General features: G+C 40.4%; 1 protein-coding gene across 1 annotated transcript in view; it reads left to right on the forward strand.

The window, feature by feature from the left end:
- The window catches only part of CAMSAP3 (calmodulin regulated spectrin associated protein family member 3), a gene marked incomplete in the record, with an annotated part of 1,204,937 nt that overhangs the window by 827,402 nt on the left and 354,611 nt on the right, over positions 1 to 22,924 (forward strand). Inside the window, 2 exon segments of the mRNA XM_044084445.1 lie at positions 19,385 to 19,523; positions 20,540 to 20,679. Of these exon segments, the coding sequence (XP_043940380.1) occupies positions 19,385 to 19,523; positions 20,540 to 20,679 (279 nt within the window).

A 22,924-nucleotide genomic window follows, 5' to 3' on the forward strand; every position in this document is an offset into this window, starting at 1 on the left:
CAGAAATGTCATCTGTTAGCAATCTGACTACCGGAATACCTAATAAACGCAAAGAAAAAGACAGAGATAGGCCGTTGAGATCCAAAACTGCCGACGGCGCTTCTCCTAAGTCAGTCACCAGTTCGCCAGTACTCAATGCGACGCTTTTGCAGCCCCTGATACCCGCTACTTCTGATTTGCAGGCCTCTACTGAGACCCATTCGGAGTCCGGTATGCCGCAAGATGCTTCAGTTATGGAACCAGTGGATGTCTCTACCATGGAAGGGTCCGGAGCTGCTGTCCAGGCACCGGCTTCTGAGGGTGTTTTCAGGCCTACAGATTTGTATATTAGACCGACACCATCTTCAAAACTAAGGCCAAAATCTCGACCTATTCCTAAAAGACCGACACCTGGGCCACTTGTGCAGGCCCCTATGCCTAAAACACAAATGATCAAAATGGCTGAAGATTTAATCACTCTGATCAGGGGTAGCCAAACCCCCCCTTCTAAGAGGCCTAGGCAAGACATTGATTATGAATCTTCTGAACAGGATTCTTTTTCTTCTGACTCTTCTAATGAACAGGAATTGTCTGTACCTACTTATGAGAACTCTGATGCAGAAGATTCCATTCCTTCTGCTTCTCCCCCTGAGGATTTTTCTTTTGGGGAAACTTTACATACCTTAAGGGAACATTTCCACCGGGAAAGTCAGGATTTCTCTGAATCTAAAAAGAGACTTAGGGATTTTCTTCTTTTTCCTCAGCATAGGCCTTTGGCTATACCTCCAGTTTTAGACATTGTTGATGATGTTTTTTTCAGAATCTAGTATGGCTCCTGATTCTCTGCCTCCGGCTCCTTGTAAGCCAGACCGATACTACAGGGTCCCTGACTCCCACAAATTCCTTTTCAAAAATCCTGTAGCAGATCCTGAAACCATTTCTCAGGGTCCCAATGGCATTAAGGCTTCTACAGCTAAAAATCCTACCCCTTCTGATAGAGATTCCAGGGCACTGGATAGATTGGGTAAGAAGGTTTCCACTTCTGCAACCTTGGCAATCAGGGCTTTAAACTGTCAATTTCATATGCTAAAATATCAACAGCATATCATGAGGCTGCTTAAACAGAAAATGATAATTTCTGACTGTGTGGAAAACAGAGATTTGCAGGATTTATTGCATTCAGCTGAACAAGTTGGAAAACATACTTTGCAATGTGGTTTTGAGTCTTTGGAGGCCTTTTGCAGGGCTGCTGTAACTGGGTCTGTGCTAAGAAGGCATGCTTGGCTAAGAGCAAAATCTGCCTGATCATGTTAAAGCAAAACTGTTGGATGCTCCTTTACAACAGCACCGTCTCTTTGGTAATAAGGCCGAAGAAGTTTTAAAAAAGATCGAAGATAAAGCTAAATCTATGCAAACTGTGAAAGATTTCTTACAAGTGCAACCTTCAAGATTTAGTAGGCACTGGCCTACTAAGAACTGGTCCTTTCCAGTTCCTTCGAGAGCCACTCAAGTCAAACCCAGACATTCCAAAGGCTCCAGGTTTCAGTCACAAGGGACTTTCAGAACAAAACAATGGGGTGCCTCTTCTTCCAAATCTGGAAACAACAAGACACCTCCCTTTGGTAAGCAGTCTCAATGACTTTATTTTACAGTTACCAAGCACTTACCTTTTAGTCGCCCCTTTGGGGGGAAAACTGGCTCTTCATGCAAGAAACTGGCAACTTATAACCCAGGACAAATGGGTTTTAAATATAGTATCCCAGGGTTACAGATTTCATTTCCACACGTTGCCAATTCCAAACTGATGGCCAGACCTGCCCCCAAATCAGTGGGCAGAGGCCCAGAAACAAGTACTTTCCCTCAAGAGCATGGGGGCTATTCAGCCAATACCAGAAGAGGAAAAGGGACAAGGTTTCTATTCAAGACTTTTCCTGGTACCTAGGAAAAGACAAATCATGGCGTCCAATCCTGGACTTATCTACTCTAAACACCTTTCTGGACATTCCAAAATTCAAGATGCTGACTTTTCACCAGTTACTTCCTATGCTAGGCAAAGATGCTTGGTTGGCAACTCTGGATTTAAAAGAGGCTTACCTGTATATCCCAATCAGGGAATCTTGCAGAAGATACCTCCGCTTCAAAGCAGGCTACTTGCATTACCAATTCTCTGCACTGCTCTCTGGCTTATCTACTGTGCCCAGGGTCTTTACAAAGTGCCTGGCTCCAGTAATTGCATTTTGCAGGCAAAGAAATATTCAAAATGTATCCATACCTGAACGATTGTCTAATTCAGGCAGAAAACAAGGACACTCTTCTAAACCATCTGGCGTTTGTAAAAAGGGCTCTAACTTGTCTAGGGTACACTATAAACGAAACGAAATCACAACTGGTACCCTCTCAAAAAATTACATTCCTGGGTGCAAGCTTGAATACAACTGCCCAGATGGCAGTCCTTACGCCAGACAAGCAAATTCATTTGGTGACTTACTTCAAACAGGTAGCCACAAAAACCCTCCTTTCTGCAAGGCAAATACTGCAAGCCTTGGGGTGCATGGCCTCCTGCATTCTTCTAATTCCATATGCAAGACTGCATATGAGGAAACTTCAGTGGTACTTAAAATGTCTATGGAGTCAGCATTGTCACAGCCTGGAAACAATGATTCCTATCATACCGTGCCTGCAACTAGAGTTCCTATGGTGGGCAGAGGCCTGCCACCAAAACAAGGGACTGCCATTCACACCACCCCCTGCCACCCAAACCCTAACTGCAGACGCATCAGACTATGCTTGGGGGGCACATCTGGCAGGGAAGTGCATTCAGGGCAAATAGAGCCCAAATCAAATGCATCTTCATGTCAATCAAAAAGAAATGCTAGCTGTACAGAATGCTCTGACAGCCTTCAAGGACTACCTTCATCCAGGACAATTAATGATAAAGACAGAGACAGCACCATGGTTATGTGGTACATAAACAAGCAGGGGGGTACACACTCCTACCCCCTTTGCAGACTAGCCATGGCATTGTGGAACACGGCCTTGACCTATCAAGTACAACTACAAGCTCAATTCCTGCCAGGAAAGCTGAATACTCTGGCAGATGAACTAAGCAGAAATCTCATGGACCCACACGAATGGAGACTGGAACCACGGATTTTCAACATTTTGACTTGCAAATGGGGGAGCCCAGACATAGATCTTTTTGCCTCACCCCAGAACTATCAGTTGGACAAATTTTGCACAAAAGAACTCATCACAAAATAGCCTGGAAAGTGGACGCTCTATCTTTCAGCTGGAAAAACCTATCGGTCTGTGCTTTTCCCCTCTGCCTCTGCTCTCCAAAGTTCTAATAAAAGTAAAACAGGACAAACCAAAAATGCTTTTGATTGCTCCAGACTGGCCTCGCCAGCACTGGTACCCACTCCTGCGCAGTGTGTCACACCTTCCACCGTGGCACCTGCCTCAGACACCTTACTTACTGTCTCAGCAGAACAACCAAATTCTGCACACTCGGCTCCAAACTTTGAATCTTGTAGCGTGGCTGATCACCTAAATTCACCCTTAGCATCCCTCAGCAAACCTGTGATGAATGTCATTTTGGAGGCGAGAAGGCCTAATACTAGAAAATCTTATGCTGACAAATGGAAAAGATTCTGTGCCTGAAATCAGTCTCAAGGGATAAGCACAGCAGTGCCCAACATTCCTCAGATTTTACAGTACTTAACTGAGATGCTTCACAAGGGCCTGTCCTTTTCTTCAATAAAAATCCATGCCTCAGCCATTTCAGCTCATTACAACACAGAGCCCTCCCCTCTACTCTCATCCTCTGCTAAAGCAGTATCTCAGAGGGGCCAAAAACTTAAGACTACCCAGGAGAGCTCCATCCCCTGCATGGGACCTCAGTTTTGTATTGGAAAAGCTCACTCTCCCTCCTTTCAAGTCAGCTGCTACTGCAGACTTAAAATTTCTCTCCTGGAAAACAGCTTTCCTTTTAGCAGTCACTTCAGCTAGAAGGATTTCCGAATTACAGGCTCTTATGGCAGTGGAGCCTTTCATCATTTTTCATGTGGACTGGGTATCTCTCAGAACCAATCCATCCTTCATGCCTAAGGTGGTATCAAGTGTGGCTCTTAATCAAACCATACATTTGCCAACTTTCTTTCCCAATCCACAGAACAAGGGGGAGCAGATTCTGCATTCATTGGATGTACACAGACAACTTAGATTTTACTTAAACAGGACACAATCTCAAAGAAAATCTGAACAACTGCTGGTGGCATTTGCTGCAGGGGCAGAGGGAAAGGCTATTTCAAAGCAAACCATTTCCAAATGGATAAGCCATTGTATTTGTTTCTGCAATATGCACCATGGAAAAACTTATCCCCCAAGGGATCACATCCCTTTCCACCAGGGCTGCATCTACTTCTGCAGCCTTTCTCAGAGGTGTTCCTACCTGGGACATTCTAGAAGCTGCTACCTGGAGCTCAGTTCATACGTTCACCAAACATTACCATTTTTCTTTAAATCCAGAGCTGGCTTTGCCACTGCTGTCCTGCAGGGCCTTATAGCTGGTCCTAATGCTGTATAATTCCCTCCACCCAACTATAGCTTTGGGAATCTACCCAAATGTAATGACTGCAACAGTGAAACACGAAGAACATAGTACAGTTGTATACACTTACCATAAATGTAGATGTTCGAGTGTATTCACTGTTGCAGTCCTGGTTACCCTCCCTCCAGCCCCCTATTTGTCTTTGGCTATACCTCTACTTTCTTTCACTATGCTTAAAAGCCCTTCTGGTGCATTTGCTTTTGGGATTGGAGGTATATTTTTTGTGTTTTTTATTTTTATTTGCTCCCAATTTGGGGGGCATCTGAGGCAAGAAAAACTGATGTAATGGTGTCGGCTGCATGTTTTATACCCCTGACGACCTGACGTCATGGAAGAAGGGACAGCATCCGACGCAGGACCCAAGACTTTGTTAATCAGGCTGAATGAGGGCAACCTGCCAGCAGATTACCCAAATGTAATGACTGCAACAGTGAATACATTCGAACATCTACATTTATAGTAAGTGTACACAGCTGTACTTTCCCTACCTGAATAAGACAACTATGTAGTTGCTATGGACTATACTTGCTATACCTAGGAAATGCGTAACCAGAAGCTGGAATTCAAATACACCCCCAACCTTGGAAGAATTCTGCACTTGGATGGAAATAAAAATCAAAGAACTACGAATCTATCCCAGGCCATTGGTATATAATCCTTGGAAGAAAGTTATATCTTTGTTGGACACTGCAGTAATCAATATTGTATCTCTGATAACTGATTGGTTAGTTATATATTTAATAATATATAGTATATATAATTGAAAGTCAGCCTATTGTAAATGTTGTGTGTGTATATATATATATATATATATATAGTTTAAAATGATATTTAAAAATATTATGTAAACGTTATTTTAATTGAAAATAAAAAAAAATTTTCGGAAAAAAAACAGTACTAAGGAAAATGAAACAAGGGGATGCAGCAGGTTCAGGTGAGGTCATGGTAAATGTGGTCAAAATGTTGGGTGAGTTAAGGTAGAAATTACTCCTGAGGGTACTCATAGCATGGAGAGAGAGGCATAAACCAGATGACAGGAGATTAAGCATACTAGTGCCAGTGCACAAGAACAAAAGGAGCATTCATAACTATGGGCAGTAGAGCGGTATCAAAATCCTGTCACTCTGTATGAAAGTTCTGGAAAGGGCGACTGATAAACAAATACTCAGAGTAGTATAAAGTAAGATGAGCAATAAGCAGTTTGTATTTAGATCAGGTTGTAGCACAACCTACCATATGTTTGCTGTGAGACAGATAGTTGAGAAGTTAGAGATGAGGAAGGAGTTGAATATTCCTAAACTTGGAGAAAGCGGACGGTAAGGTCCAAGAAAGCTGATTTGGACAGTCCTGCAGTGGTTCGAAGTCCAGAAGCATTGGTAGAATTAGTGCAGGCTGTTTACAAGGACCCAATGACACAAGTACAAATAGTGTTTAAGAATTTCAAAGGGGTTCCCAGTGCTAATGGGTATGCATCAAGGTTCACCTCTGAACCTGCAGCTGCTCTTGCTGGTGATGGACTACTTAGCAAACAGGTAAGAGGGGACATATGAGCAAAGCTGCTGTATGTAGACAATGTGGCATTATAAGCAGACTGTGAACAGAACCTCAGAAAAGGATAGGGTAATGTAATACAAAACTGAAGGTGCATGGGTTGAAATTGAGTACCGATAAAATGGTTGTAATGACAGAAATGGGGAAATGAGAAGAAGCTGAGAATTGAGAGAGAAAGGAAAACAGTACAACAGGTTAGCAGCTTCAGATACCTGGGGAAGGGGTGCTTGAGGAGAGGGGAAGTCTGAATAAGGAGATTAAGTCTAGAATCAGAGGAACTGCAGCTAACTGGAACGGAGTATCAGGGGTAGTATATGACAGAATGCTAAAAAAGCTGAAAGGTTAGGTGTACAAAACAGTAGTACTTCAGATACTACTGTGTGATACAGAAACCTGAGCAGTAAAGGCAGAGCAGTTGAGGAAGCTAGAGGTGATGGAGATCAACTGCCTGATAAGGGTGTTAGAATGCACACTGTGGGGCATAGAGGAAGAAATGAGGACATCTGAGCAGAAGCCCAAGTAGCTCCAATTGCAGAGAAGGCCAAAGAGAACAGATTATGGTGGTTCAGGCACATGTGCAGGAAAGCAGATAATCTGGTGAAGATGATTTGGGGCAGACAGGATGAAGGCAAGAGGAAACAAGGGCAATGCAGCAAAGAGATGGATGGATTGTGTGAAGGAAGACCTGCAACTGTCGAAGAAGGCAGGAGAGTGGCGTTGAATCAAGAGATGTGGTGCCAGTTGATATGACACCATGATCCTATTATGTGGAAAATGTGAAAAAAGATGATGATGAATGATATAACTGTATGCGTGTATAATGTGTATATAATTTGTGTGTTTGTGTGTGTGTGTATATATATATATATATATATATATATATATATATATATATATATATATATATATATATATAAATATATTTACAGTTAGAAATGTAGACATCAAAAGACTGGCAGTTCAAAATGTTGCCACAGCAAATACTGAGACTCAAAATACTAGTCCAAAAAAAAAAAAACACTCATACCCACAGTAAATTGCAGAAAAAGAAATACCCTACCTCTCTGACCATTTTACACTTAAAATACTATAAAACAAAACAAAGACCCCCCCCCCAAACAATAACAATACCATAGGACATGGTTTGTCTGAACAATGGTAATGTTAAACAAAGATTTTTTAAGACAAATTGCTGGGTTAGAGTTAGACATGGATAAGGTTATGGTTAGCATGCGGGGGATTGTGGAAAGGTCTTCAGATGGAAGGAGGTACTTTCCTATGTTTTCTTTTTATCTATACGTTAAACCTGAGTGGTGGTGAGACCATCAGCCTTATAATGGCACATTTGTCTCAGTGGCATACGAGTCTGGCTTCTCCTCCCCACACTCAAACCAAGTCCACCTTTGTTAAAGAGTTGGATCCTAATTGCTCCCAGGCTGGGGATCTACAGGGTTACTGTACCATGCAGTAGTGGATCCACAGGGTAGTGGAGCTTGCAGTGCTGCGTTGCTGTGACGGCCCTTTCTAGTTCCAGTGCATCTCGTCAGTAGGTAGTTGTACATGTCCCAGGCCTGTGCTTGTGTGAATGCCTGTTTTTTGGCAGGTGTTCACAGCATTAATGGATGGGAACTAGTCCCTGTCCCTGAGTTGGCAGGCCGACATCCATCACTCACTGTCATTTTTTCCATGACTGGTGTCTCCAACACTATAACTACTGACTGAGCCCAGGCCTGGAGCTGACATATGGAATAAGGTGCTTGATCTTTGACCCAAGTAGTATTCCCTAAATAAAAATACAAAGGTTATATGAGACTTCTCATTTGATTCTTGAGTTAGTGTATGCAGTTTAGGATGATGCATAAATCCTGTTTTTTTAGACAAACTTCATGGTGTCATAACACTAAGTATAGAATAAAGACCTAGCATTCTATGTAATCATAATTTGCATGTTGTTATGATCGTTTTACTCATAAAATGGCCATAACGAGCTGAAAGACAAAATCTGCTTCTGAAACACTAGCATCTTAGACCTCTTATACATACGGCTTCACCCAGTGTTAGCATATACATTGTCAGAAAGTAATGAGACCCAAATTAATCCCTGAAGGATCCTGTGACTCTGGCTACTGCAAGAAAGTATATGCACAAGGCTCTCTCTGGGAGTATACTGAGAAGTAATCTGCAGATAAATCGAGGACCATATTAGAAAGGTTGCAGTGACTCTGAAGTTGATTATTCAAGTTACTGTGATCTGCAGAGTTATATGCCAACAAGAGATCAAGAATTTCCTTTCTAGCAGGGATTCATTCATCATTTTAGTAATGGTGGTTTCTTTCATCTAATTTTAGTAATGGTGGATTAATTCGTCATTTTAGAAATGGTGGTGTCTGTATTCTGTTGATTCCTCGTTCTAGACTGTTGAAGTTTAAACAGGCAGTGACACATCAGATTGCAGACTGAATGTGCATTACCCTTTAGTAACCTTTCTAGGTAATGGAAGTTAATGAGGTTAGGCAGTATTTCTCTTGGCCTCACAGATATAGTGTCTTAAGGACAGTTATAAATATATAGGTATCACAAGTGCCATTATTTTAAAAAGGAAATGTCTGATCCAGACAACTGGTTGGCCTGTTTTCCTTTCCAGTCAATAGCAGATTGGATTAACAGCTGTCACATTCATGACCACCTCAGAGTGTGAAGTAACTCAGTCCAGTATTATTCCAGTGTCTCATACTGCACCAAATCTACTCCCATCTGCTGTTGCTGAGAAGGTGTCAAGACTAATCCAAGCAAAATTTATCAGTGAAACATTGAGTAGCAGCTTCATGTTCGTAGGAAAAAATAAAAGGATTTCTGGTTGACCAAACATAGGTGGGAGTTTGGTATAATGGTTAAAGTGTTTACCTTACAAACACAAGGTGCAGGGTTTGATTCTCACATGGGGTAATTGGCTAGGTTAAAAATGGCCTAGAAGAGCAATTAGCCTAGTACTAATCTATGAACCTATGAAACATGATTTCACATTGTATCCATGGTCCAACTAAGATAAAAGCTTAGCTGGTCCGCTTGACTCATTGGAAACCTCAGAAGACCAAAGTATTTCTTTCTTATACAAGATTTGCAATAGGTTGTCCAAGTGATGGCAGTCATAGCTAAACAGCTAAGTATATACCTAAGGAAGCCCATTAAGTTTCATCTGTGTTCAGCCTTTCTTAGGTCTTCTGAAATTTTTAAAGCTCCTGATTTATAACTATGTTCTTCAGTTCCGTTTGACCTCTGGTATAGTTGAACTCTGGAATAAATAGATCTGGAGCTTCCACGTTAATCATGCTATAGATCATTGTTAGCTGATGTGAATAATTTGCTCCCTAATCCATAACAAAATAGTCCAAAAAAAGCATAAGGCCATAGCTAGTAGTGTTTCATAAATCTAGAAGTTGTCATAAATCCAGAATTTGAGTCTGCTAAGAGTAATCTGACTGAATCTGGAGAAAACCAAACTGAAGTGAATCAGATAATGATCTGACCAAAAACCCGGTCCTTGTACCATGGTTAAAGTCATCATACCCTGATGAGTTATCATCTCTGCTTTCTGAAAGGTGGCAGAAGCCTAAGCAAATCCATATTTGACATTATTCTGTTTTGGAGAAAATGGCTTCATCAAAAATCTAGATTTTGAAATCCCTCAAAACTAGCTAGTTTAGGAGTCCCAACACTGAGCAACATGGAAGTCTATAAACTATTTCATTTTTGTTTTATTGCTTATTTTGCTTTTGTTTGCTGGGTGTATGTGACCGGGTGTACTCAAAAAAAAAAAAAAAAAAAAAAAAAAACGTTTCATCCAGAGAGGAAAGCTCTAACATCACAAACAATTTTAAACGAACATTCAGTAATATACATGAACAATTACCCATGTATTAGCTAAAGGGATCTACATTCACATGGAATAAAGGTAAACTGTTCTAGTATAAATGATACTTTACGTATTGGTCAATTTTGAACACTGACCATTTGAGAAAGGTATATTAGTGGGTTTGTCAAACAGGTAATAGATCATGTGATTAGTGCTTAGGAATTCAAAGAAATGTAAGTGAGTGAAGGAACTAGGTAGAAAATAAACATCAATATTGTAGAAGTAGTATATAAAGCAGGTTCATTAATAATTATATATAAGGCTGTCATAAGTGTTAGAAGTACATAAGTGTCACAAAACTATGTATATGGGTGGGAGATGGTAGTAAAACTCTTCAGGTATTGATGAACACAACATGAGGGCATAGGATTCTGAATGAATAGACATAGTTTAATTTTATGGCAAACTGAAGATGAGGCCTTTATCCGAGAGATGTACAGGAGCAGATTGATTTCATAGTTGAAGTTGTAGTTGTGTTTTGAATGAGTTTGCATTCAGAATGGAAATACCTGGTGGATTTCACATAAGGGATACCTGCAGTAGTTTGAGATAATACTAAGTAGATTAATGCAGGGACTCTTATTGTCTACATAGATAATATTTATGGTTCTTTTCCCCCTAGTTTCTGGTGATCGTTATGCTTTAAATTCAACATGTTTCTTGTTTGTTTTTGTGTTTTCTCCCAAAATTTTGTTTCCAAGTCATTTTCACTTTACAGCTTGCGTGTTTTTACATACAAGGTCAACTCTGCATTCAGAGTCAAATGACTTAACCAATCGCACAGGTCATTACCAAGAGTTGTATACCAGGTCTTCTAGATGGTCAACAGTTTAAACCGGATTGAAAGCTTTACAGCCGTTGACCTCACCTACGGAATGTACACTATTTCAGGTTCATTCAGCAGGAAGGGCCAGACTGGAGTAATCGCTGGGTTGAAAACAGATTGAGGTTTCTCATTCCTGAACATTAGTATAGCATATTGTGGACAGCAGTAAAATAATACAAGCTTCTGTTCCCAAATCTCTTTGTATTAAACATGTTTGTGTGGCTGGATTGCTTATTTAAAGTCTGAGGACCACAACTTCAATCCTTGGAGCTATAAAAAAAAAAAAAAAAGAAAAGCAGACATGAATGAAGGGATTGTTTATCAAGTCCGGAATTAGGATTACTTAGAGTATCTCCCTTACTCCGTGGTATGACCAGTCTTTGAATTGAATATGTAAGTAGCAGGAATCAGGAATTTTAGGGAAGGTGAAGCCTCCTAGCAGCATTGCTTGAAACACTTAACACGTTTTGAAATTTGCTGTTTTTCTATTTGAATTTCATTTTTTTTCATGCATGGACTCCCACTGTTCTGATGGGGAACCATGTGTTTGGGAACAGTCACAAAAGATGGTGCGTTTCCCAGCCTATGTTGAAACTGTCTAGGTATAGAAACACTGGTGGATTTCTCTTTTAATTTAATCACTGTGGTGTTTTCTGGAAAACTAGGTTGCTCTTCACAAATACAAAGGCCCTTATACTGAGAATACCTGACTGTGTTCCAGAAACAACCTGATGCTTTCTGAAATGCAGTGTTGTGGTACTGCTAGGTTGAGATTTATGTATTTTTTCCATTTCGTGGTATTGGTGGGCTTGTCCCTGTCATTTGCAGCTCATTGCAGGCTTTATTAATGGATTAGAGAAACAATTTGCTCAGAATTGCATATTGCAGGTAGATTTTTTCAGGACATCACTTACAGTTCAGTTGCATGAACCAGTCTTGTTCAAAACTTTTTTATGTTGCTTTGGTGGCTTATTGTGCTTCTCTTGAATCTGCTATATTTTACTTTTTCTTTGTTTGGATATTTTCTAAAGGAATTGAATTGCAGGAGGGTACAGCTACTCTCAGTATTATATTTTTGGCATGTCAGTTTGAGTTCCATATTAGAACATTGCATTACTGAAACTCCAACAGAGACTTTTAGCAACTGCCGTAGTGGCTGTTAAAAGGCATACTGTTTAAAAAGTCTATGCATAACTTGGCACAAGCGTTTGAAAATTTGTATCTAACAAATGTAGTTTTTAATAGTTATAGGAGTTAAAGGCAGACATTGTAATCTCTATATCTAACTGATTTTTTTTCTCTAAAAATATGGACCTTCTTGATTGTTTCCTTGATAAGTAATTTTGTGCCCTTTTTAACGGGGAAGCGGAAATGAGGGAGGGCATGCTTATCTTTGCTTGGTCTATAATGGTTTGTATTTGTTGATCCTGGAGGCTAACTTAACTAATGAGCAGCTGTCTACCATCCAGTGCTTTGAATGTATACTGGAACAAGACAGTGGGGGTAGGGGTAATGAAATTAATTTAGGGGACGCTGGCATGTTAGAAGGATCAGTTATAATAGGATTCTGTTGTGTGGTAATTGGGTAAAAAGGTCTCATTTAAGTGTTGTGGGTCAGTGTTGGGGACCTCAAATTATAGTTTAGAAACCAATGTATGAACACCTGTAGAAGGGTCCTTAGACAACCAGAAACTGGAATCTAAGTATATCTGCTCATGGGAAGTAGAGTTAACAATTGCAGCCATTCACCGTACCTACCCAATGACTTTGCAGCTAGCAGGAATAATACAGTATAGAATGGAATTTATTTCCTATTCAGTTCTGTCCTTCTTGCACGGCTTTTCAAATTCTCTTTGCATCTGTTTTTATAACATTTGTCATTTTCTCGCATTGTCTTGCTGGCCTGCTGGATGTTTGAATTTTGTTGCCATACAGCAATTGTGTTGCATGATTTTGAAGGCTGGGGCTTGGGTTTCCTTGCACAGTACTGTCTGACAGTGATATTGTCCGTTATTTGAAAAATGTAATTGTCTCATGTCTGTGCTTAGCTATCAATGCTCTTGTTTTATTATTTATTTTTTTAATCATTGAGAGAGAAATTGCTGTTTTTACCATCATGTGGTCAAAGGTCTAGATTTGATGCCTTCTGTTGCCCACTGCTTTCATTAATTGCTCCAGATTTTTTTTGCCTGTTTTAAACTAAATATCTGACTTTCCTGTTGATTAACTGTAAAGAAAAATTGCTTGTTCTGAGAATGCCGAGTCAACAAGGGACAGTAAAAGTACACATCCAGGCACTGTATTTTAAAAAAATTTAATGCATCTGTTGTGTATTTTAAAAAGTAACGCTTTTATTCTGTGTGAAATGTGAAATTGAGAATGTCAGAAACAAAAAAAAAATGCATCTTTTGCTTTACTGATTACTATAAACTAATTTTTGATGTGACAAAGTCTTCATTAAGCCACATATGGTCATTTAGGGTCACGTGGCAGGATTTCACTTGCCTTTTCTGTTCTGTGCTGTGGACAACTGACATAGGCTAGAGCAGCTTATGCATGTGATAAATAAATGAGGAAAATGTGGAGACCTAATTAAGTATGACGTCCAGTTTGCCCACAGTAGAAATGTGCCATGAGAGAACTAGCAAATATTCTGAAAAATGGATATTCAGTAACATGGAGATGTAAAATAACTGAATTTATTTCTGCCGTATCACTTCATTGTCGATGCTGTTCCAGTTAGTTTTGCTTGTTGGTGATACTGGAGAGGTGTTTTTTTTGGCATTGTGTAGTCCTGGGTTTGATAACAAAATAGGGATTCCATTCATGTCCCTAAAGCTTAGGGATGTCACAGTACTGAAATATTGACAGCACAGTAACAAGAATGAATTTGTCAATAGCTATGTTACAAAGCTCATTTTGGCAATTTTGTCCTTAGGTTGTAGGAAGTACATGCAAACAGTGTACAAGTTTATTTTATTTTACATTTGTTTACTGGGATAGTCCGACTGGATGCATGTCCATTTTCAGTGGAGGCCCGGGGAGAAAAGCTCCAAATAGACAAACTTACATAGATTACACAAGGAGTTAGATAACATTAGAAAATATAAAACATTTGCTTGTGTGACTTTCAGACTATTTTTGCAATTAGTTTGCAGTACAAACAAACGTAATTATGAACTAATGGAATACGTTAGTATTGCAGCATAGTGCAGTGTATCATGGTATGTTGTAGTACAGAAAATGTTATTTAAAGCTTCCAGTATTGCATTAGTGTATTTCACTGCTGTACAGCCACATTCTTGCTAAAGCTGCCATATCAGAACTTGAAAAGTACTAGGGTAACACAGCCTACTTATGCAGTACTTAAGATATTTTTAACTTTACATTCCCGGTTACCTAGTTTCCTTACTTTGCTTTATCTAAGCCCACCCCATAGCCAATAAGACAACACTTCTGCTTTTCTTAAAACTAAGTCCAAAGATGCCAGTCAGTCATGGAGATGCTTGGACTGTGCAGTGGTGCAGCAGTAGCGTTGTCGCCTCACAGCAAGAGGTTCTCCGGTTCGATTCTCAGCTGGGGTTCCTTCTGTGTGGAGTCTGCATGTCCTCCCTGTGTTTGTGTGGGTTTCCTCCGGGCGCTCCGGTTTCCTCCCATGTTACAAACACATGCATCTGGAGCATTTCTCCGCGGGCCTCCGCTGAAAATTGGCTTTGTTCCAAGTCAGACTTTCCTGGTTAAAAAATGTTAAAATAACACACAAACCTTCTAGCCCAGCTTGGTGGTGATTCCAAAGGCAATGAGTGACTCCAGAAGTAATGCAAAAAACATTTTAATAATCCAAACGTATACACCACAGTACAGTCAGAATTCATTTCACCAATCTCTAAAATTCCAAATAAAACTCTTTTCATCGTTTTTTGCGGAAATGTTAAAATAAAATAAATAAATACTTGTAGCCTGTTGGAATGAAGATTTGAAGCCTTGTGCACTGTACTGTACTACCGACTCTGGTTTGTGAATGTTCTGTAGAGTAGGCATAGACTGGGATTTCCATTAGTACTGCATGACGGAATCTATAGAGGGGGCCCACTGGGAGATGATTAGGTAACTTGAGTAAATGTAGAGTAGCTTAAAGAAAAGGCATAATGGACATGAATTACTAAACGCCTCTCCATATGGAAAAAATGGAGAAGTGGTGCCTCCTCCTAACTCCATGTTTTCCTGTTGCTGACCTAACGTAATTTGTGAATGATCTTTTATTTATGGTATTTGGAGCTCAAGTACAATATTACTTGAGGTGTAGGGTCACACTGACTCATAGTGGTGCAACAGATCTGATGTTGGGAGTTTCATCTCCATCTGTTGACTTACTCTGGCTCACAGAACTTTGCCAGGCTACCTTAGCACCTCACCATTACCCACATTCCCCAGTGCCTAAGGACCCCTGTTCAGAAATTAGCCATGCATTGAAGTTGCTTATGGCTGTAGTGTTTCTGGATTATTTTTGGTTCTATACATTTACTTGCTTGCTTCAAGTTTGCCTGCAGAACAGGGTTAGTTCATTCTTTTTATTTTATCCAAGGATTTTCCTGTCCATTTTGTAGTTTATCACACAAAGGTATTCAGTTAGATAATTTATGAAAGACAGACATCCCCCATTCCTCCCTTGTTGGCACATTTTTTGTTCCGCTGCTGCTGTCAGCAGTTACTCCTAGCTGCTGTTACTGTTATTTCTATTAGCTGTAGTTTGCTGTTGCTGTTTGATACTGGGGATTAAAAGCATGAGTCAGTCTTTAAGAATCCTCTTCTGCCAGTAGGAAACATATGCATGTTGCTGAAAATGTCTTGGAGAGGCTCATTTTAGTGAAAACTGCAGATTTGTAAATCGTTCAAGTGTTCCACTACTAAGAAAATAAAACAGAGATAAGGCAATCCCTCAGCTCGAGGCTTCCCCTTCCTCTTCAGAAATTTCTCCTGAGCAACCTAAGAGAAAAACTCCTGTTTCAAAAGTTGTCTACTCTGTCCAGGAAACCAAGACTTTTCCTGATGGTGTTTGTTTCTCTTGCACCTCTGTCTCTGAAACATGCCTGGGATGCTTCCAGTCACTCGTCATTCAGGGACAGCCTCATTATTTGCATCTGTACAAGAGCTCCAGTCCCCCAGCTCCTCTTCAGCATTTGTTAGGCCTGCTGGTCGATCTCAGTCTAACCAAACTATTAAAAGATGAGGCAGGCGTTTTTCACTCTGCAGCAGTTGTGGATGCAAGCATGTTCCGCTAACATAACTGCCTAACTTTTCAGACAATGCTCTGGACCATTTTTCACTCGAATAATTTCGAGTGCAAATCTCATATTGATCGTTGGTCTACCTATCAGTGTCATAATTACCATCAATGGCAACCACCAAAGTCTAAGTAGATGGATCCCATTTTGAGTGTAGTTCTGGGTAGAAAGGCTTGAAAAATAACAAAGCAATCTGTAAGAAAGTTTGTAAATACAGTAGGCAGATGATGATTGTTGTGTGCAACATTTGTCATGAATGGATCCTGCTTTAGACATGCTGAAGTTCCTTTTGACTTCCTGACATACCAAAACACAGATGTAATGTGATAGGAGTCCAGTGGATGAATGTAACTCTTTCCTAAACTATTGCATTACTGAATTATGAGAATGCTATGTAAAAGAAAAAGCATTATTGTTAATTTTTAGGTTATTCATTTTTAAGCTGCATTTGTTTTACCTACCACTTCCTGTAGGTTTTGGATATGGTATTCTTTGGCACAGAAGAATGAATTAGCTCTGGAACATTAGTCTTACCTTAGTATTTCATTCTTTGTGCTATTGGTAGGTTTATTTTTTCTGGGTGTTTTTGCCCAGTACCTGTCAACCGTCAAGCTTCCCCCAGTTAGACTCAACCTGGTTATTCCTCTTGCTAGGGATATACCAGTAATCATCTTGAAAGAGTCATCTGGAGGGTTTTTTATTTAGGTAGATGTGAGGTTTGTTTGTTCCCCTGCTCACATTCTTTGCTGTCCTGACAGAGGTGGATGCTGTCATCCTGTGGCTAAGGTAAGTACGACACTTTGTCTTACTTGTCCCTTGGCTAGAAACTACATTGCCCCCCCCCCCCCCAAACAACTTATCATTGTAACGCCAAGCTTTAGGAGCATTACTCATATGGCTGTAACCCCACCCCTGCTGGCTGATGTAGGCATGTGGATTGCCACAGGGATATCCTATGCTCCTGCCAGTATGTGTTTGCTTCTTCACACCGACCCTTTGAGAGCTGCTAAACTGGCTTTGATCACCAAGCATCTGTTTCCCAATTATATGGCCACTTCTTACTTGCAAGCATTTATGTGCATGGGGCCAGACAATTGAGCAAGTCCACCATCTCCCTTTCCCTGGGTGAGCAAGCCATCAGAGCCACTCATTTTCACCTCTTATGCCGGGCTTTTCAATTGCCCAAACTGCTAACACCAGTTGTGGGAGTTGTAGTCAGGAATGTCTCTGTCTGTGCCACAGAACCGGGATATTTTTAGGTTTAAAGCAACAGGTTGGTGGCCAAACTGCATGAGAGAACCAGAAGTCTTTGTGCAGTGGATGAGTACCATTCGCCACTTTCAGAGGTGAAATAATAGTGTGGGTTGAAATATGTATGCTCTTTGGTCGTTGATTCCACTAGTTATAGGATTTTGAGTCATTCTTGAATTAACAAGATTCTTTCCCATAAATGCCTAAAAGAGTTATTTCCTCCCAAAAACAATTTCATAAGTTTAAATGGCAACATTTAAAAAAAAATCTCTTCAAGATGTATTGTCCTCAGAAACGATTAATGTGGGCAGATGGGGGCACATTCCAAAATGCACATGTGCAGGGGGCATAGCCCATCCAAAAAAGCACAACTTGGGTATTTTAAGCATTAAAACAGCAAAGTATTCTTCAACCATAACAAAATGCTTGTAGTACCAGCTAGTCCCGTAGTTCACAGCCAGTGCTGAGTGCTGCAAGCAAAAAAAAAAAAAAAGCATAATTTGGTGTACTGCACAAATATGTTCAGTACATGGAACTTCGACATTGTCGTTTTTTTCTTCTGCCGTAGTAATCACAAAAACATCCCTATCATTACTCTCCAAATCTGTCATAGTCATGTCGGAGCAAGAAGGGGTTAGCAGTGGCCATTTTTGTTCCATTTGACTTGCCCATTTTATCCCCGTCCCTTTGTACATTGACCACTGCAGCTTCCCACCTTTTCATATGACGTGTGCTTCAGTGCAGCAGTGTCATGAGAGGGATGGTCTTGCGTTGTAGTTTGATTGCAGTGTTGCAGCTTTGACTAGGCACCCCAGGAAACACTGCACTAATTCCTTCACTATCCTCCCAGGGGGAGATGCTCATCTGTAGTTGCATCTTCCTCAGTAACCTCTACCAACCCACCAGGCAGCCTTTGTCATCTGGAACCCTAAGTGATCCTTACTCATCAGTGTTGCATATGAAGAGTTTTCCCTTTGCGCTGTCTGGGACACACTGCTTTCTTTTCCTCTTGCAGGTATCAAAATGCATAATGTTGTGAGAATGGTTCCAGCTAAGGCCGAGTATTAGCCCTTGTATACTGTCATTATAAAGTCATGTTTCATAGGTGATGGGCAAAAAATGGCATAATTGTTTCCCTGCTTCCTTCACTGTCAGGTGAAAGCTTGTTTTGGTGTTTTATGGAGGGGTGGTTCACATTTGATTTGCCAGCTTTTATGCTTTAACAACTGAATTTGCCCTCTGCTTTCTGCCAAGACTCTCTGTAAATGGTCATGCTGACAAACAAGGATTGCAGAATCTAACATTTGTTAGAATCTGAGTTGATGTATAACAAAGGGAGTGTTGGGGGAGAAGCTGACAATCTCTGGCCTTAAATGGCCTAGTTGAAAAGCTGAATGTTAATAAAGTACAGGCATAGAATTGGTTTTCATTACCTTTGTTAGAGATAGAACACGTTTAGTATCCGTGTGTACACTTGTTCCAAGGACAGCACACTGCCTGAACATGACATCTGCATAGCTGGTGCTTTTTTTTTGCTTTTAGTTTCATTAGAGAGACATTCACTTCATCATGACATAGCAGGCATGGCCATTGCTTTTTCTCGTCACCTCCACATTTATGCCTATCTTAGATTCTTATGTGCTTTGAAAGCAGCAGGTTCCTGCAGTAATTTGTCTGTATTAACCATCAGCTGGAATGCTTGTGTTATTGAAATAAATATTCCTAGTTGTATGCATAATGTATAGAGATTGCCAGTCATAGTAAAGATGCAGTCTTCCCAGAAGCTTCATACTTGCAGTCACAGTGAAAGTTATTTATCTCCAGAGCTGGTTGGTGGTGGATAGTCTGAGGCAGGAGCTGTCATTACACTGTTACCCCCCCCCCAAAAAAAAAAATGTGCTTTTGCTATATTGTGGTGTTGCAGGTGTTTAACAACGTATTTACCATTCTTGCTTCTACTGTTTTGGCAGATCCGCTACAGAAAAGATAAACTGCCTCCCAAGCAGACTCCCAGCTTCCCAGAAGTGAGTAGCCTGAAGGACCTGGCTAATGGCTGTGCTCTGGCGTCAGTCATTCATTACTACTGCCCTGACATCATACGGCTGGAAGGTAAAACCGCTGCAGCTGGTTGTGATGAGCAACTTAAGAGATCAGTAATGCTGGTGAATAGTCAGAATTGTATGAAATGTTCCTCAATTAGATTCATGATCTGAAGGAAAATGCTGCTAAGAATGTGAGTTTGACTTTATGATGATGTAGATAGTGAAGTTTGAAATGTGCTAACTATGATACTTAGAAATTTGAAAACTGTTTTATCAGCTAGAGAAACATGACTCGTGCAGACATTGAAGTGAAACAAGATTTGTGCATTTTTAGACAAGGCTAGAAGTTTCATTAATTCCACTGTGGGTGCTTTGATAAAAGTAATACAAGGGAAAACAAAACCTGATGTATAAGGAACTCCAAAATATGGTTATAGAGGAACTACTGTGATTGCACAAAAGTTGGCAGTATTTGTCTGCTAAGTGGGCATGGAAGGCTTTTTAGTTGTACGGTGTTGATGCTGTTTAGCCATACATTTTTTTTTTAAAGTAGCTTTCTTATTGATTGCTTAGAATCTTCTGACTGTGTAAAGACTTCGTCATCCAGTTATCATTCTAGGACTGAGGTTGCTTTCCTGCCCTACATGGTGTCTATGTAATGCAGAATTAGAAGATCACTGGTTATGTGAGATCACATGTCTGATAGGAGGGGAGTCTGAATTTGAAGACTTACTCTTGTGTGTTGTCTCTTTGGAGATGGAAGGGGAGTAAAGGAGTTATGAAACCAGAGGACAAAGCATCCAGAGTAAATTTATCAAATTATGCATGTGCCGTCTTTGTTTGACCCTATGGTTTGTTTCCATATGGGAAGAAAGGCATTCTGGAAGGCAGAAAGGAGAAAAGACATTTATGAGGGAGGAGAGCAGTGCGTAGACAGCATCTTTATCAGACTAATGCCACACTGACTTAAACAGATATAGTTACGTCACAGTAGTGTACCTAGTATTAGAAATGTCGTTAAATTTCAAGCAACAGTTCACTAATCTAGTTTGCTACTTGCATTCTACTTTTTTTTCCCTGTAGATGTATGCTTGAAGGAGACCATGTCAGTAGCTGATAGCCTGTACAACCTGCAGATGATTCAGGAATTCACCTCTGAGTACCTGGAGAACTGCTGCCATCTAGCACTGGAGGACCTACTTTATTCTCCACTGATCCTGAAGGTAATTGATATGGACTTCACTCCATAAAGTGGGAGGGTGTATTCCAATAGCTACAGCGTGTTACTTTGATTCCCTTTATTAATATATAGTCACACTTAGTAGTTTTGTAGATGTTACATTTGCCCTGATGCTGTGCATTTTGAGTTTTGGTTACTTACCTGTTGTGTCCAAATCTTTTTCTGTTAAACTTGGGGCATGCTATCTCCTCTCATTTTGTATTACTAAAAGGCACCTAAACACCGTTTTTTATCATTAAAACCCTTGACACCTACCGGCATTCGATTCTTGAAGTCTTTGACTTCTTGCCGGCATTTTAGACCATAGTTCACATTGTCATCATGGGAAAGAACCTAAACCAGGCAGTTTGCTTAGGATGACATATTAATTGGTGAAGCTGGAAGTCATTGCTTAGATTTTAATATGGTATTTTATAATTTAATATGGTATTTACGAACACCTTTTTTAACTTGCCAGTCCCAGTTTTGTACCAGTACTGGCTGTAACTACCCAGCTGTGCTGCTCTCCTTTGTATGATGCTTCATAAGTGGTAATGTGTTGTAATAATCAGTTATGGGGTGGTGTTGAACATGTCACTGTGAATCTAAACACTGATCTGTCTGCTGATATGGGCAGTTGTTGTGACAGTCTCTTCTGCTGTTCAGTGCAGAGTTCAACAGTTTGTATAGTTGCACTGCTTGTGGCTTGCATATTTCCTGCCAGCATTTTATAATATCTTGCTTGCATGGCATTTAAAACTTTCAAGTACTAGTTACTAGACATTCTACAAGAAGGAAGAGAAGTGAGAAGCTTCATGTTTTTATCACCTCTAAAAACATAATATATGTATTAGGCTTACAGTGCAGGGGCAGGCAGAAGTGTTCTTTTTCTAATCCTTGGTAGTCAGTGTGTGACAAAAGGTAAGGGTCCAAGGGGCCAGGTTTCTACTAAAGTCTTCCCTCAGAATGTGCATCCAGACACACCCTCCTGCTGTGTACCCCTATGTCTCCAGCTCTTCCTCTGCTATTGAAGGATTAAGTTCATACTCATTGTTTTATGAGGATGAGGAGAGCCAGAAAGATGTATATCTAGCATCTTCTGTTTTTAGTAGAGGGATTGCATCTCAGGTTCTAAACTCCATTCCATTGTTGAAGAATCTCAAGTGTTGGCCATACCTGGCCACCTCATGTGGAGCATGACTTTCCATTCCCCAGTGAAAGCTTGGAAGTTGAACTCCGTATTCTCTTCTGACCTTCCTTAACCCAAGTTTAGAAAGGCTTGACAACTAGGAGGACACTCTTTATGAATTGTCTGCATTAGATGGGCCAGTATAGATGGCCCAGATGTTGGATATTGCACATGTTCATCCTATGGAGTTGCTCTATGAAGGTGCAGGAGCACACCTTTAGGCAGTATGATTTGATGTAGGCAACATGCTTGTCTCTCTGACTGGTTATAACCAAGTATTTATACATAACGTCAAGGGTTTGGGCTCTACTACCTGACCCTTATCTTCTGCCTACCATTTGCTCATTGTACATCATGTCAAGTGAGTTTAGGCTGTCATGGTTTGGAACTGGAGACGGGAGAATCCCTCCCATTGTCTTGCCCTGGAAAATAAATTGAGTGTTTTGTTTTTTTTGTGTTGAAACCAGATAAACATAAAGCAATTTTGTCTTTATAACTTCCTTCCTGATTACTCCTCCTTTGGATGGATAAGGTAAGTTTATAAAGTCCATTTTGAACTGGCCTGCTCTGTTCTCACTCTAGAAATGATTGCACTATTACTTGGAAAAGAATGATAAGTTTTTGGACATCTGTGCTATGCAACTTAAAAGCACTCCAATTCAACTCCCTTAGTTCTAATGAAGGTCCTGTGCAAATGAGACTTGGCCTTCCTTGCAGAGCAATTCTTAGAAGACTGTGATGTGTCCTGTTCAGTCCAGCAAAGGTCCTGGATAATACAACACTTTTTTATGTGCCACCTGGTAAGGATTCCAGCAATTCAGACAAGATGGGCAAGGGTTATTATTCTGCACTGCTTTTAGGGCCTTATGTCCCTTGTAATACAGTGATGGCCTAAACACATTTCTTTTACTGGACTCTGTTTTCCTCCCCAGAGAGCGATCCCTATACTTTTACTCATTAAAAAGGCATGACTTAACAGCTTCTTCTCCACTGTGGCACTTCTGTTTTGGTCATCATCTTCGGTGCACATCATGTCTTCTGACCTCCTCTCCCCATGCTA

The sequence above is a fragment of the Protopterus annectens genome, chromosome 9.part0 (assembly GCF_019279795.1).
Source record: "Protopterus annectens isolate FY-2018-M chromosome 9.part0, PAN1.0, whole genome shotgun sequence".
NCBI lineage: Eukaryota > Metazoa > Chordata > Ceratodontiformes > Protopteridae > Protopterus > Protopterus annectens.